The sequence below is a fragment of the Rhinatrema bivittatum genome, chromosome 9 (genome assembly GCF_901001135.1).
Source record: "Rhinatrema bivittatum chromosome 9, aRhiBiv1.1, whole genome shotgun sequence".
Classification (NCBI taxonomy): domain Eukaryota; kingdom Metazoa; phylum Chordata; class Amphibia; order Gymnophiona; family Rhinatrematidae; genus Rhinatrema; species Rhinatrema bivittatum.
This window is the reverse complement of record NC_042623.1, coordinates 104352991-104370781: the sequence shown is the minus strand read 5'-3', so window position 1 is coordinate 104370781 and position 17791 is coordinate 104352991. Positions and strand designations below refer to the sequence as shown.

The 17791-nt window shown below is 42.2% G+C and overlaps 1 protein-coding gene across 3 annotated transcripts in view; it reads right to left on the bottom strand.

Moving 5' to 3' along the window:
- The window catches only part of NRCAM (neuronal cell adhesion molecule), a 515870-nt gene that overhangs the window by 155068 nt on the left and 343011 nt on the right, over positions 1 to 17791 (bottom strand). For all 3 annotated transcript variants that reach the window (XM_029616764.1, XM_029616763.1, XM_029616765.1), the window contains exons 14-15: positions 5434 to 5600; positions 5197 to 5344 (exon numbers count right to left, since the gene is read on the bottom strand). In XM_029616764.1, coding sequence (XP_029472624.1) covers positions 5197 to 5344; positions 5434 to 5600 — 315 coding nt within the window. The remainder of the gene's footprint in view (positions 1 to 5196; positions 5345 to 5433; positions 5601 to 17791) is intronic.

Sequence of the window (17791 nt, the reverse complement as noted above, 5' to 3'; positions counted from 1 at the left end):
TTGATATCACTCTGCCAGCTGCCATATCCTTCACTCTGCACCTTGACGTTTTGATGCCAGTCTGCTTACTATGCTGCTCTGCACCTGTGGTTTGTGGTTTTAAGTGTCAGAGCTCCTGCTGCTCCAAGCCTCTCTTTATTCCTTTGGGTAATGGATGTTTCTGTCTCTGTTTCATACTTCCTTACAATATTGGTCTTGTCTTGACAAACCAATGCTTTGCACAGACCTTATCCAGTTACTTATAATGGTTTCATGCCCACTTGTTCTTTTTCTTAAAATTCTTTCCCCTTATGGTTTTTACTTGTCCAGTATTTAGTCTTTGATGGATTATATCCTAATAAAGGGGAAGGCTATCTCCAAACCTGAACCCTCAGCCCCTTCCCCAAATGATACCATATGTAAACATTAGGTCTCCCAAAGAGATTTTCTATGTCTTCTCCACCCCCCCACCCCCCCCCAGTGTTAGTAAGTTCATCATCTTCCGGCTTCCAGATGATTTGATTAGTCTTTTATTGTATATATACAGCAGATCTGAGACGGCTACAGGCTTCCTTCAGAGATTTCCTCTGGCATCTCAGCCCAGTGATAGCAAATTCACCATCTTCAGATTCTGGATAGTTTGATTAGTCTTTTTCTCCTTTACATACATGGGTCTGAGGTCCAATTTGCACATCAAGACTGATACAAGCCTCCTCTAAAGATTTCCTCTGGCTTCTCCCCGCCTAGGTATAGTAAATTCATCATCGTCCAGCTTCCAGATGTTTTGATTACTCTTTTACCCTATATATACTAGGGATGTGAATCGTTTTAGGACGATTAAAATTATCGTCTGATAATTTTAATATCGTCTTAAACCGTTATGGAACACAATACAATAGAGATTCTAACGATTTATCGTTATAAATCGTTAGAATCGTGAGCCGGCACACTAAAACCCCCTAAAACCCACCCCCGACCCTTTAAATTAAATCCCCCACCCTCCCGAACCCCCCCCAAATGAGTTAAATAACCTGCGGGTCCAGCGGCGGTCCGGAACGGCAGCGGTCCGGAACGGGATCCTGCTCCTGAATCTTGTTGTCTTCAGCCGGCGCCATTTTCCAAAATGGCGCCGAAAAATGGCGGCGGCCATAGACGAACACGATTGAACGGCAGGAGGTCCTTCCGGACCCCCGCTGGACTTTTGGCAAGTCTCGTGGGGGTCAGGAGGCCCCCCACAAGCTGGCCAAAAGTTCCTGGAGGTCCAGCGGGGGTCAGGGAGCGATTTCCCGCCGCGAATCGTTTTCGTACGGAAAATGGCGCCGGCAGGAGATCGACTGCAGGAGGTTGTTCAGCGAGGCGCCGGAACCCTCGCTGAACGACCTCCTGCAGTCGATCTCCTGCCGGCGCCATTTTCCGTACGAAAACGATTCGCGGCGGGAAATCGCTCCCTGACCCCCGCTGGACCTCCAGGAACTTTTGGCCAGCTTGTGGGGGGCCTCCTGACCCCCACGAGACTTGCCAAAAGTCCAGCGGGGGTCCGGAAGGACCTCCTGCCATCCAATCGTGTTCGTCTATGGCCGCCGCCATTTTTCGGCGCCATTTTGGAAAATGGCGCCGGCTGAAGACAACAAGATTCAGGAGCAGGAGCCCGTTCCGGACCGCTGCCGTTCCGGACCGCCGCTGGACCCGCAGGTTATTTAACTCATTTGGGGGGGGTTCGGGAGGGTGGGGGATTTAATTTAAAGGGTCGGGGGTGGGTTTTAATGTGCCGGTTTTGCGATTTTTAGATTTTTAGATTTTTCACTATTTTTCACGATTTTTCACGATATTTTACCCCCCCAAACGGCAACAATACGATTCCCTCCCCCTCCCAGCCGAAATCGATCGTTAAGACGATCGAGGACACGATTCACATCCCTAATATATACACACAAGCTTGAGATATAATTTACTCATCGTGACTGCTAGAAACCTTCTCCAGAGTTTTCTCCAACTCCATGTCACAGTTTGTAATGATTTTTCCCTCTGTTGTAGTTTGAAGGCCCTGGCAGGGGAGTGCATATACTCATATAATCTTAACTGAAGAAAGGTACATCCTCCATCAGACCAAGCACACAGCTTCCAGAGAAATAAGTGGTAATGGAAGAAGAAGTAACTAACCAACACAGCTATCCAGCCAGATCAGTTGAAGCAACCTTAGTGATCCATGAGATGACAGATGTCAATACCAGAGTGCCCTCACATCCCTCTCATAGTGTCTACTTTTTATGCCACTTTTCTAGTTGCCCTTTGCCCCTATTTTGGTACCTTTGGGATATTCTTGCCACTGTTGTTGGTGTACTTTATCTCCCTTTTGCTATCTTGGGACCTTCATGCCACCGTTACTGGCGTCATTTGCCTTTCTGTAGATACCTTGTGGTATTCATGCCACTATTGCAGTGCCCATCATTGCTCTTTAGGTGCCTTGTGGTCCATATGCCACTATTGTTGGTGCCACTTGCTCCTCCGAAGGTGACTTATGGAGTTCATGCTACTGTTATTGGTGCCTTGAGGTCTTCATACCAATTCCATTGGTGTCTTTTGCTCTTCATTTGGAACCTTGGGGTGTTCTGGGTGGCTTTTTCTCCCCTTTTAAGGTGCTTTAGGGTTTTCTTGATACCTTGGGCTGTTCATGCCACTGTTGGTGCTTCTTTGAACCTTTTTTGGAGCCTTGGGGCATTCTTGCCACTCATGGTTCTGCTTTGTACCTCTCACAGTGTTGTGGGGTGCTGTTGATGCCTCAGTTTGGACTACTTTACCCTGCCAAGATGCCTTGGGCTATTCATGCCACTTTGTTCCAGTCTTGGTGTTTAAAAAATGCATTATGGAATAGAGATGTGCATTCATTTTTGCCGAATTAGTCAATTTCAATGAAATTGTCTAATTCGGCATGGTTTGGGGGCAATGAAACCCAAAAATAATTTTTCTGAAATTTCAGAAAAATTCCTATTTTGGGTTAGTGCGCACTAATGGGGGTTAGTGCATGCTAACTCCTGTTAGAGCGCACTAGCACTAACCCAAAAATTGGGGGCCCATGAAAAAAAAAAAACCCCGAACCGCAGGAAAAACAAAGTTTCCCGCGGTTCACCAAAAACAAAGCACGAAACGAAATTTCAATACCATGCACATCTCTATTATGGAATACTTTAAAGCAGGTAGCCAAGAAAGGCCTCCTTAAGGTGAAAATAAAGTTAATGATACCTATAACTAGGGTTATGCATTCTTTAGAAAATGACATAAACATTAAACTCGTTCTCATATTGAAACAAAATAAATTACATTTTGTTTCATTTTTTTTCATTGTAGAGCATGTTAAATGGTTTTAATGCATGCTAACCATTTTTACAAGTTAAAACCATTTAACCTTCACTAAAATGAGAAAAAAACAAAAAGCACACAACAAATTGAAAGAAAAACAAAACAGAACCATCCGCCCCAACACACTCCACCATAACAATTAAATTCACATTCTGAACCTTCATGCGACATAGGATGTATATTTCACTTCATTTAAAAAAAATCTGTGAACTGTATTTGTCATACAAATAAACCAACTGTTTTTTGGCTGATTTTGGGAGTGAGAATATAGTGCAGGTTCTACAATATTCCTAGCTACATCTTTCTGCATAAAATACAAACAGCATGAAATTAAAAAAAAGTTATACCACAAGTGAATAAATGAAGAACTGGTTATGTACTAATCGTGTGCTATGCTAACTGTATGCATCAAAGGGAGTTTAACATGTGTGCTAACAAGCAGTTGATTTATAAAGGACCAATTGCTGGCCATAACTGACTTTTGTAACACCCATGCAGGTGTGTTGAACACACCCACATATGGAAAGAAGGTAAATGGCAAGGTAATGAATTCATTTGTCATTACCATTCTATTTATTGGCAGCTCTGAACTAGCAACCAAATTTAGGCCTTAATTTACCAAGCTCTTTTCTCACAAACAGAGAATGAGTAAGAGGGGTATGTATGCTCTGGCGGGAGATTGGAAGGGATGATTATGGGTGGTGTTTGAATGCTACTAATATGTTTTATCCCCAAAGTAGGAACATTTTGTCTCTTATCACACAAAATGTTCTCCTACTTTGGGGATATAGTATATGAGTAGCATTCATATACCACCCATGATCATCTCTTCCAATCTCCCACCACACCATACAAACCAGGGGTGTGCATTCGTTTCCTACGTATTGGTAATCCACAAAGTTAGTCTCTGTATTACCTGGTGTCGGCCGGCCATCCATTGCTCCTACCATATGACAGGGGCCGACCAATGGCACCGGTAGCCCCTGTGACATATTAAGGTCAAAGGCTATCGGCGCCATTTTGAATACCGGCAGCCGAGGGTGTGAGTGCAGGAGATGGAGGATTGTAGTTAATTCAATTTTAGCCGGGAAATGAATAAGAATTAATGCATGAATGTATCGGGGGGCCCCCCTTGCTGAATGCAATGTATCTGCCCCCCGACGAATACGAATCCCAAATGCAATATATGGTGTCCCTCTGCACATCCCTAATACAAACTCCTCCACAACCCTTTTCTGATGCGGTTCCCCCCCCCCTCCCTGATGAAACCACAAAACACCTCTAAGCTGAGCTAGTAGGAGAGTCTCCTATTTCTTACCAAGTTGGTTGCCAGCAATGATCAGGTGCTGTCTAATGGAACCATCAACTGTAATCAGCATACACGTGGTTTAACAGTTGCAGTGCTGAATTATCACTAGAAGTTGAGTCAAAAAGAGGTAAGAAATTCTCCTGCTGGTTCAGCCTAGAATATTCTAAAAGTGTCTTTGTAGGGGGGTGGAGGGTGCAGGGAGAAGAATCATAAGAAACAGTTCCAGGAAAGGGGGATGGAGGTGATGTATGCTGAGGGCAAGATCAGATACCCTGGGATGAGCAGGAAATTTCCCCAGGCTAATCAGCCTTTAACTTTCACACAATTAACATGGGGTACCCTGAAGGATAAACAGAGCATGTATGCACTAAAAGCTGCCCTCTCTTTCATCATGACCCTGCCAGTCATTAATTTGATATGTCAGGCATTAAAATCTGTTCTGGGCACAAGGAAAAAATGCCTTATAATCTGTATGGATGATTTAATGGGTTTTTCAGTATATAGGCCCAAAATAAGCTGATGGTAAAATGAATATGGAAGAGGTAAAATACCTTTCATCACTAGGCAGCTCATTATCATCCTTCAGCCATATAATTGTAGGTAACAACGTAGGGTCATGTTTCACTTTGCACTCAAATGAAGTTCTTCCAAATCTCTGTGTGACTTTGTACTCCGGCTGCATAATGATCATTGTTGGATCTGAAATGTCACAGGTTGTTGGATATTTGGTAAGATTAGACACTCTTATTAAATTATAATTGAAATTATATAAATGAATTCATTATTACCTTTGACTTCTAATAGCACCTCATTCTGTGCTTTTCCTAATGTATTCCGCACGACACATGTATATGCTCCACTACTGTCCTTTTGGGCCACAGGAACTTCCAATGTCCCATTAAGATGGAAAATATACGTATCTCCATGTAGAACACTTGCTTGTGCTCCCTTAAACCTTCACAAAAAACATTATGCAATTACAAAAATCAACAAACAAAGAAGCAAACCACCTCTCTAATTAATCAAAAAATAATGAAGCACAAGATAGGGAAAAGGATACAAATCCAGTCAAATAAATCTCACAATCAAGAAGTTTACAACAAAAACAACTTATATACCAGCAGATGACAATATCATAAATGATTGCTTCAGAATCTCACTCTGCAGCCTCTCGCCGCTCAGTGGGCCGCAAGCTGTAATCGGTCAATGAAGCAGTATGTTAAATGTAATCATTTATTGTCATCATGCTGCACAGTCATCATTAAATTTTATTGAAACAAAAATTTTTAATTTTTATGATTTATAAACTACTAATGTGAATCACCAGAAAAATCTTACATTATTTTTCAAAAAATGCTATATTTCCCACATTTAAACTACCCAAAAACTACTATAAAAGCTTGATATCCGAAATGTTGAAAAAACGAATACTTAGCCGCTTAATACGTCACCGGGATGATGGGAAGTGTAGTTTTGTTAACATCTAGTGTGCATTTCCGGTGACGTATGTATATCTGGTTAGATTTAAATGCTAGAAGACACACTCTATGGTTATAGACGCCTTGGCGCCATTTTTGAATGTGTTGAATGAGACAGCTGCTTTGTTCGGGTGAGTCTTTTGTTGCTATCAGTGAGTTTTGTTTTCGTAGTTTCCATGTGTAATATTTCCCTGGCTGTTTGTGAGTTTGTAAATGTACATTGATTTTATTTTGTTTTTAAGGGTTGAAGAATATTTGCTTGCGATTAAAATTTAACAGAATCCCCTGAAGAAGATTGTGTATCAATCGAAACATGTCGGGACAACTTTAAGTGGGATTATTTTGTTTCAAACTTCATGAGCCTGTGTTGGCTACATCAGATTAAGCGGCTAAGTATTCGTTTTTTCAACATTTCGGATATCAAGCTTTTATAGTAGTTTTTGGGTAGTTTAAATGTGGGAAATATAGCATTTTTTGAAAAATAATGTAAGATTTTTCTGGTGATTCACATTAGTAGTTTATAAATCATAAAAATTAAAAAATTTTGTTTCAATAAAATTTAGTGATGACTATGCAGCATGATGACAATAAATGATTACATTTAACATACTGCTTCATTGACCGATTACAGCTTGTGGCCCATTGAGCGGCGAGAGGCTGCAGAGTGAGATTCTGAAGCAATCATTTATGATTTTGTCATCTGCTGGTATATACGTTGTTTTTGTTGTAAAACTTTTTGATTGTGAGATTTGATTGGATTTGTATCCTTTTCCCTCTCTTGTGCTTCATTATTTTTTGATTACAAAAATCAATACAGTAACTAAAATATATAATAATGAAAACCATAAGAACCAAAACAAGTAAAAAAATATGTTAAACAGAAGTTGTGGCAAAGCACCAATATTTCATGCATTCTGCCTATCAAATCCCATGCATGTTTGATAAAATTCATTATTTAAAACATTTTTGTTTCCCACTTTTGTTTCATTTTGCTTTGTCCTGTATGTGATTTTTTTCTTTTGTTTTTTATTCATTGCATGTCAGGAAATATGGAAAATGTATTAATTTTAGCACATTTTCTAAAGTTAGATCTTGTAAATGTTTGAGTAGCATATCAGAAATTTTACAAATTGATAGTAGATAGAATAACAAATGTACATGACAAACTTTGCAGGGATATTCAATGATTTGGGTGCATTGCTGAATATTCCTGGCTATCTTAAAGATAACCAGATATCAAACTTAATGTTAGCACTTTGCATGGGAGGGAGAGGGAGAGAGAGAGAGAGAGACTCATTATAAGGCCTTCATAGTAGTCAACTAACTATTTATATCACTACAGGAGGCCTAGCTAGTAACTCGAGGTGAGGTTTTGGTGATGGTACAGGGTTTGGGGGCCAGTTTTACATGCAGAGTGAGATGTACGAACAGCACAGTAAACCTCAGTGAAGATTTGATGTCATTTGGAGTGAGAAAAGTCACATAAATATGAGATTACTTGATAGTACCCTGGTAGAGAGTCCAACAAGCGAGGGTGAGAGAACATTGTAAAAATCTCATCTTTGTGTGACATCAAATCTTCACTGAGGTGAACTGTGCTGTTTGTTCATCTCAATCTGCATGTAAAACTGGCCCCATAACCCTACACCACCACCAATACCTCACCTCGAGTTACCAGCTGGCCCTCCTATAATGATATCAATAGTTGACTGCTATGTGTGTCACCCCAGCGTGCCCAAAAATGCCTGAAACAGAATTTACAAAATTCTTTGCAAATTGCGTTATGGCCATTTCAGACATATCACATGGCTTAACACCTGCAAAAAAGGTGTAGTTATTTCCAGCGTTAAAACTATGTGATAGTGTGCATTATGCTATCGCATGGCACGATAATGCCCTCATTTTCATTAAGCCTGCCCATACCCCTCCATAATCCCCTTCCTTTGAATAATTTTGCCAAATTTGCATTCACGCCATGCGCTGTGATGGCTATTGCGGGCATTATTGCATTATGGTGGGCATTAACGCAATAATCCCATTTGATGAATGACCCTATATGTTTTTTCAGTTGTTCTAAATTTATCTGGCTATCTGAGACATGCATTAAGCTGAGAAAGGGCTCTAACACATGTTAAACAGAATATACCACACGATATACACTATCACATGATAATGCCCTATTGCAGCAATATTGCGCGATATATATGATTATTTGCTTGGCCCTGCTCAGATTCTCTCCCCTATTACAATGAACTGCTTTGCATGAGATTTGCATGCATGGATTTTAAAAAGCCATGTAAAGCAGCTCATTAATAGGCAATTTCAAGTTAATAATTTATCACGGCTGACTTAGAAAATTGTCAGCCAAGATAAATTAACACCACCTCTCTGGAATACTGTAATCTAACGCAGGTCCCGAGGCTTCCGCTTTAGATTTAAAGGGCCATGCAAATAACTAAAAAAAACACCTACACCAATAAGTAAAAGTTGAGCAGGGGTCAAGGCTGAACCCCCCTGTTCACCCCAGGGATGCCATTTTTTTTTTTTTTTTTACAGTTTTGGGTGTTGGCCCAACACTCAAAAATGTACAAAAAAAAAAAAATCTAAGTCCTCACGAGATGACAGCATCCCCTAACCCTCAAGGCCTGTCTTCATTAAATAAAATGTCCCCCTACCTCCTTTCCAAAGACATAAGGGCTGCCATGGTCCTCCCACCCCAATGTTCAACCAAATCATTGGAGGTATAGTGTCGTTCCCCCCCCCCCCCCCAAATACCCCTCTCTCAAATGTACTAAAAAGATACTGGTGTTCAGTGCCATCTACACTCCACACCCCCCTGAACCCTTCTCATGCACCCCAAACTTTAAAAAGTGACTGGGGCAAGGACCAAGGATCAGACTGAGGCCAGGTGGCCTCAGTCTGATCCCCAGACCTTGCCCCCAGGATTATTTTCCACTTTTTAAGGTTTGGGGGAATGTGAAGGGGGTTCGGGGGTGGATGGCACCTATCATCAATGCCTTTTTGGTAATGTAGGGGATGGTGAGGAGAGGTGTTTAATATAACCCCCAATGATTTGGTTGAAACATTGGGATGGGGGGGGGGGTGTGAAGGGGGATCCATGGCAGCCCTTATGTCTTTAGAAAAGAGGGATGGGGGACATTTTATTTAATGAAGATAGAGTTGGGGGTTGAAAAGGGTGCCATTGTCACATGAGGATCTTGATTTTTTTTTTTTGTTCACTTTGGGGTATCAGGGCTGCCTCAAGTTGTGGCCCTGGGGTGAACAGAGGATCAGCCTTGACCCCCCCCCCCCCCCCCCCCCGTCAACGTTTTCTATTTTCAGTCACATTTTTGTTTAAGTGGTCAGCCCTTTAAGGTGATGGTGGTCCCTTGAGGTTGGGGATGCCATCACACCTAAAAAGCTGCTGCTGTGTTGATTTGTCCCACAGTGTTTTGCCACAAGACAAAACGCGCCATACATCCTCAATGTTTTTTCAGGGGAGGGGCCCGTTATCACAGCGACACTCCCCTATGACAGTGGGAATCCTCCCATGATAAAACATCACAACTTGATCCATCTAGGTATATGTTTCCTGGATAAAGCTGAAATCAGCGTTTGTCTGGCTAACTCAGCTGGATAAGAACATAAAAACATAAGATATGCCATACTGGGTCAGACCAAGGGTCCATCAAACCCGGTATCCTGTGTCCAACAGTGGCTAACCAAGTCACAAGCACCTGGAAAGTACCCAAACATTAAATGAATAGGATAACCGACTCCACCCTGGAACACCCCCGTCTCATTCCTGGGTTAGCCGGATAAAAAGCTATCTAGCTAACTTGTGGGCTACTCAGCATGGATGGATTTTCAAATCCTACCATTTATTCAGTTAAATCCAAACTTAGCCAGACAAATGGTGCTGAATCTGGACTCTTTGATAGTTATGCACATATAATTATTTATATATACAGTACATATAGATATATTTGTAAAAGGCTGAAAAAACTGTGAACTGTAGTTTAAAAACTCTGCAGGAATCATGTCATTTGACTTAGATTCTAATCAATGTATGATTTCTCATTAAATACACTATTTCTTACTTACTACCATGCTTTTATGAACTTACATTAATTAGTCCTAATCCTTATTGAATCTGTTTCCAAATGTAGAGACCCTATAGAGATCTCCACTATGAACTGGCCCTAGTAGTTAGAGCCTGTAGGGAAGTAGGAATAGAGCATAGCACTTTGCCACAAGGGTGGGTTCCTGCCTGTTCAACAGCAGTTGGTGCCAGAGATCAGTGTGGGATTTCTGTTTGGCAGTTGAAGTGAAATGATTGAGTTTTATTTGCTGGCTCCCCTATTCATGTTTAACTAGGACTCATAACTCTGGAGGAATAGAGTGGGAAGAGAGACAGCACATTGCTGGTTCACACCCTGTGATTGGTGGAGTTTGTCTTAGTGATTTTTTTACATTGACCTTTGACCTGCCCTTTAAAGGGTTGCGCTGAGGATCCTTGTCACCAGACACTCAGGACTGCTGCAGAGGGTAAGCAATGAGCACCCTGACTTCAGCCCATGAGCCTTTCTTGCCCTGCCTGGCTGAAACCAGCTGCAGCCTTGCCAGGTTCACGGCATCCTAACTCTGCCCATGCTGATGTCACTGACCCTTGACTGGCCCTTTAAAGGGTAGTGTCAAGGAACCACGACACCACAGGACCAGATTGACTGCTGCAGGGAGTAAGAAGCTAGTGGCCCTAATTCTACCTGAAGGCCCCATCCTTCTGCATGACTGACACCAGCTGCATCCTCACTAGTACTGGGGTGGCTTAATTCTGCCTCTGCCAACATCAACAACCCTAGACTGGCCTTTTAAAGGGTCACTCAGGGACTATTACAAGGAGTATGGAGCAAGCAGCCTGACTTCCATCTGATGGACCCCCTCCCCCTGCACAGTCGACACCAGCTGCAGTCTTGCCAGGATCAGAGCTGCCTAACTCTGCCCCACTGATATCATTGATCTTTACTGACCCTTTAAAGGGTTGCACCAAAGGTGCTTCCCCACTCGCCCCCTGCCAGTAGTCCTGACACCAAAGGGCTGCAACAAAGAGCATGCCCCTTTGTTTGCTTCTTCATGTAACCCTCTGCAACTTCCCACAATCCCCCAGAGAAACACATACACAACCCTGAAAATTCCTGTATTAGCAGACTAGTCTTTCTGCCCACAATCTGCACAGAAATTAAGGCTAACACACCAAATACTTCACAATCAGCAGTTAGCACCTGTATATACACACAGACCTGACCACACTTACCTCAACTCTCCCTCAATCCCTGTAAATCTTCTTGCTTTTGCACAACTCACACATCCCTGTGCTTTTATCCACTACCTCCCGCATCATCAAGATATACCACACATCAAATTTAAACCTGACACCCTTCTCAATATCACCAATTGCTGGCCAAAGCAAATAATCCCCACACTACCTGTTGAGACCAGGCAGACAGAGAAGACCCCACAAACCCCTCACTTGCCTACTAAGGAACACCCAAAACCAGGATAGGTCACCCCACATCAAGTGAACCTAATAGAAACTTGGACACAGGATGCAGAAACTCCTCAGCTCAACCAAATCTGCCCTCCTGTCTATACTTATGTTTGTAACCCCTGAGGAACAAAAGAAGTTGAGGGGTAGCTGCTATCCTCAGAAACACACTGGGCCTAACATGCTTCTACAAGCAAGAACCTGAAGGAATCAAAGTCATCTTCCTCCAAATGACACTTATTCCAAATGGGGGGTCCTCCTATTACCCAACAGTATCCACCACTGAAGCTCTGTATGACCTTCTACACTTCATATCAGTTTCATATCAGTTTCATATCAGTGATTATCCTGGAACAGTCAAGGATATGAATGCTGGGAGATGTCAGCATTCATGTAAATGACCCACATTTGTACATTCCACAAGAATTCTTAGCCTCACTAGAGACCCTAGACCTAACCCTACTAGTAAATGAGTCAACCCATATAGAACACACCATTGACCTGGCCCTTGCCTCACTCCAGCCTTTACAAAAGTGTCCAATCAAGACTATATGAACTACCAAACTCTCCTGGATGGACAAGTATTTAGTGTTTTTTTAAATACACTCTTACCACCAAGAAAACCGAACTGGAAGAGACCACATCACACAGACTCCTTATTGCACACCCTCCCATGCATAGTGGAGAACTTGCCCTCCCTCTCCACTATCCCCATACCCCATTATCTTCATAGATAACTGGAACTCAGACTTCAAATCAGATAAAATTGCCCCATGGAAAACCACCCAAATCAAAAATTCCAAACCAACCCCCTAGTTCACCACAGAATTAAAAATTCTAAAAGGAATTGGCAGGAAGTAGGAATGAAAATGACATAAATCAAAATTTCATTTAGACAGGATGAAATGCAGATGTCATCATCCAACTTACTGCAAAGCCACAAGAACAATCAGTCAAGCAGAGAACTCATCTACATAATTATTACTGACCATCAACAACTCCCGGGATTTGCCCCATTCCCCACTGCCACCTTTACAACTGAGGCTCACTATAATGAACTAGCTGTATTCTTTATATAAAAAAATTGCACACACCTAGTCTGAACTGGACAGGGAATTGATAGGGGAGTGCTCTACAAGCACAGCAACTTCCACTACTACATTCTCAAACAAACCTAAGCCCATTACTTGTAAAAGGTGTGGACACCCTGCTCACTTCCCCAAGCCAACCACCTGCCATGATGACGTCAGCTCATTCTTGTTAATCTAACAAGACAAATCCTGACTGCTTCAGTGCATCAAAACACCACCAATGCATCACTAGAAGAGGTCCAACCTAACCTGGATCCTAATGATCTGAACAACTATTGCACATGTTCAAACCTCCCCTTCCTAAGCAAAATCATTGAAAAAGTGATGCTATTGCAACTCTGATTATCTGCTAACCACCAATGCCTTTAACTCCTATCAATCTGACTTATGACAACAATACAGCATCAAAACCATACTAACAAACCTGATGAATGAACTATGCTTGTGCCTAGATCATGGACAGTCAGCCATACTAATATTCCTGGATCTCTCAGCAGCTTTCAGCACAGTAGACCACAACCTCCTCATCTCCAGACTGAGTAATCTAGGACTGGCAACCCATCCCTGGTCTGGTTCACATCCTCTCTCTCTGATCATATCCAATCTGTATCATTGGGAGCAGTTCTCTCAAAACCTCACTCTCTTTGCTGTGGTGTAGCACAGAGCTCCATCCTATAATTCACACTATTCAACATTTACATGGTACCCCTTTGGCAAGCTCACCAGAGACTGTAAAAATGCATACCACTCCTATGCCAATGACATCCAGTCACTGAACCTACTCAGCACAAAATAAGATTCAACCATTGCCTATCTTAACAACTGCATAAGAGTTTTCCTGCTGCAATACCAAAACAAACTAAGCCTAAACACAAACAAAGACAATGATGTTATGGACCAGGTAAAAAGAACCCAGTCGCCCAAATCCATAAGTGACCCTTGATGAACCAGCACTAACCCTCAGCAACCAAGTACAGAGTCTAGATTTTATACTAAATTCTCAACTTACTATTAAACCAGATCCAAGCAGTGTCCAGAATAGCCTTTTCCCACTTATATTTGCTCTACTAACTCCAATCCCTCCTGGTTGACAATGCCTTCACAACCGTTGTTGAAGCCTCAGTAATCTTCTGTCTGATCTACTGAACTTCCTGTATATCAAAATTCTCAACACCCTAAATTTCCACCAGCAGATCATACAAAAAATGCTGTGGTCCACATGATAATGAATGCAAACAAATCTGATCACATACTCTCTGTCCAAAAAACCCTATATTGGCTCCTGACACTCTACTGCACCAAATTCAGAATCATAATCATAGTCCATAAAACCTTCAAAGACCTGACCCCTACCTACCTCAGGAGATTTCTCTCCCCCCTATACATCCATACACTCTCTACACTCTCAGACTCAAGCATGTCTGGTGGTGCCATCCCATTCCCCCAAGAATAATGTACCTCACCAACAACAGGAAGAGAACCTTCACAGTTCAGTTCCAACACTGTGGAACTCCCTACCAGTCTCATCTCAGATCTCCTGTCCTTCAAAAAGTCAATGAAAACCTGGCTCTTTGAAGCAGCATTTGGCATCAACTGTACTAAAAATACTCTGAATAAAGCTCCTTATACCTTATTGCACTATTTATATGATGCACCTTGTTTGAACAACGTTATTTAACTATTGTAATTTATTGCACAGTCTATTTATATTTAACTATTATATTGTACCATAAGGCTAAAAGACCAGCGTTCAAGAAATATAAAGGATCCCAAAGGGAGGAGCACTGAGGGTGGCAAAGAAAGTTATCAAGATGGCAAAAAGTCATCAAGATGGCAAAAAGTCAAGCAGAAGAAAGGATTGCCAAAGAGGTAAAGAGAGGTGACAAAACATTTTTCAGATACATCAGAGAAAGGAGAAAAGTTCAAAGTGATATAGTGAAATTGAAAGGTGAAAAGGATCAATGTGTGGAGAGAGACGAAGAAATGGCAGAAATATTAAACAAATACTTCAGTTTGGTGTTCACTAGAGAGGACCCTGGAGAAGGACCGTCGCTAGTTAACAAGAAACTGGAGGGGAGTGGAGTAGATGTAACTCAATTTACAGTAGAGAATGTATGGGAAGAGCTGAGGAAACTGAAAGTGGAAAAAGTCATGGGGCCTGATGAGGTTCATCCCAGGATACTGAGGAGCTCAGAGATGTGCTGGTGGGTCCGCTGTGTGACCTGTTCAATAGATCCCTGGAATCAGGAGTGGTGCCAAGTGATTGGAGAAGAGCAGTGGTGGTCCCACTTCACAAGAGTGGGAGCAGAGAGGAGGCTGGTAACTACAGACTGGTTAGCCTCACCTCGGTGGTGGGAAAAGTAATGGAGTCACTGCTGAAAGAAAGAATTTATTTATTTATTTATTTATTTATTTAAATTCTTTTGATATACCGATGCTCAAGACGAAGGTCTTATCATACCGGTTTACAGCGTAATAGTGAACTATCTACAGTCGGGAGAATTGCTGGACAGAGGCAGCATGGATTCACCAGGGGAAGATACTGTCAGACAAATATGATTGACTTTTTTGACTGGGTGACTAGGGAATTGGATCAAGGAAGAGCACTCAATGTCATCTACTTGGATTTCAGCAAAGCTTTTGATACAGTCCCACACAGGAGGCTGGTGAATAAAATGAGAAGCTTAGGAGTGTGTGCTGAGGTGGTGGCCTGGATTGCAAACTGGTTGATGGACAGAAGACAATGTGTGATGGTAAATGAAACTTACTCTGAAGAGAGAGAGAGTGGTGTTAAGCGGAGTGCCGCAAGGATCGGTGTTGGGACTGGTCCTGTTCAAAATCTATGTGAGCGACATAGTGGACAAGATAGAAGGTAAGGTTTGTCTTTTTGCGGATGACACTAAGATCTGCAACAACCGTATCTCTGAATGGACAGAGACAGGATAGAGGCGGTCCAGAGAAGGGCGACCAAAAAGGTGGATGGTCTTCATCGAATGACTTATGAGGAGAGATTGAAGAATCTAAATATGTACACCCTGGAGGAAAGGAGGAGCAGAGGTGATATGATACAGACTTTCAGATACTTGAAAGGTTTTAATGATCCAAAGACAACGACAAACATTTTCCGTAAGAAAAAAATCAGCAGAACCAGGGGTCACGATTTGAAGCTCCAGGGAGGAAGACTCAGAACCAATGTCAGGAAGTATTTCTTCACAGAGAGGGTGGTGGATGCCTGGAATGCCCTTCCATAGAAAGTGGTGAAGACCAAAACTGTGAAGGACTTCAAAGGGGTGTGGGATAAACACTGTGGATCCATAAAGTCTAGAGGATGTGAATGAAGAGAGGGTGGCTTGCGGGAATGATGGCTACTTCCTGGAGATAATACCCATATTCAATAAACATACACACGGTTAATGCGACTCCAACATTGCTCTATGCTTCAACGGCAAGAGGAAATGTGGAAAAAAGGATTTGCATTCACAAAAAAGCGGGGAGTAGCTTGCTTGTTACGGTGGTTACTACCCCAAACCAAATAAGCCTGATACTTCACTTTCAATGCATATCCAGCATAGCTCTCTGCTTCAATGGCAGGGGGGAATGAAAAAAAAGATTATTTATATTCAGACAACAACAACAAGGACTGAATTACATAGTCTGGGTAAACAAATAAGCATGGGTGTAGCTTGCTTGTTACAGCGGTTACTACCTCGAATCAATTAAGCCTGATACTTCACTTTCAATGCATATCCAGCGTAGCTCTCTGCTTCAATGGCTGGGGGAATGAAGAAAAGTGGATTTATATTCAGAGAACAACCAACAAGGACTGAATTGCACAGGTTGGCTAAACAAATAAGCTTGGGAGTAGCTTGCTTACTACGGTGGTTACTACCCCTAACCAATTAAGCTAGATACTTCACTTAGATGCAGCTCCAGCACTGCTCTCTACATTAATGGCGAGGGTGGAAAGGAAATAGAACCATAAGGTTACTAAGGGCCAAGAGTAACAGATAAGTATGAGAAAAAAAAACAAGTGTGAAAGCTTGCTGAGCAGACTGGATGGGCCATTTGGTCTTCTTCTGACGTCATTTCTATGTTTCTATGTACTGTATCAATTGTTCTATTTTGTAACATGTTTTGAACTCATAGGCTTGAAAAGCATGTTATAAAAAAATTATAATTTTAAAGTTATTTGTATCCTGGTTTTCTGGCTCTCCTGGTTCTGAAAAGTATGAGATGCACCCCTGTACTGACTAAGGCTAGGATGAGAGAGCAACCACTTTTTCCAATTCACAACCAGTGGTTAGAGTGTATCTCTGTGTTTTGGGATTATTGCATATTTTTTGAAATTTGTTCTGGAAGCAAGTTTTCTGTCCACCCTTCCTGCCCAGAAGTTGGGAAAAGAGAGGATTTTGTCTTTCTCCCTTCTGTGGAGTTTTGAGACTTTCAGCCTGAAAGATCCAGATCATCATCTGAGAAGAGACCTGGGGCGTTCAAGAATTTCATCTGGAGGAGACAATCCAACTAATCATAACAAAGACAGACGACAGGTCAGGAGGGTCCCCCAAGACTTTCCAAAAGTCCCTGGTGGTCCAGCGGGGGTCCGGGAGCAATCTCCTGCACTCGGGCCGTAGGCTGCTAGTAATCAAAATGGCACTGATAGCCTTTGCCCTTACTATGTCACAGGGGCTATCAGCGCCATTTTGAATACCAGCAGCCGAGGGTGTGAGTGCAGGAGATGGCTCTTGGGGGGTCAGGAGGGTGGGGGGTTTGTTTAAATTCACTCCTTTAGATGGCCAAATAATTCGGCGAAGATTCATTGTATTTGTGGGGAATCACGATATGTTTCGCTTCCCCACAAATACAACGAATATGGCCCTATACATTGCGGATTACCAATACGTAGGAAACGAATGCACACCCCTAAAATTCAATATCCCAGTGAAAAAGACTGATGTACAGTGAATCCCAGTGAATCCCAGTGAATAAGACTGATGTACAACACAGTATTTAAATGTCTCTATCTTATTCCCCA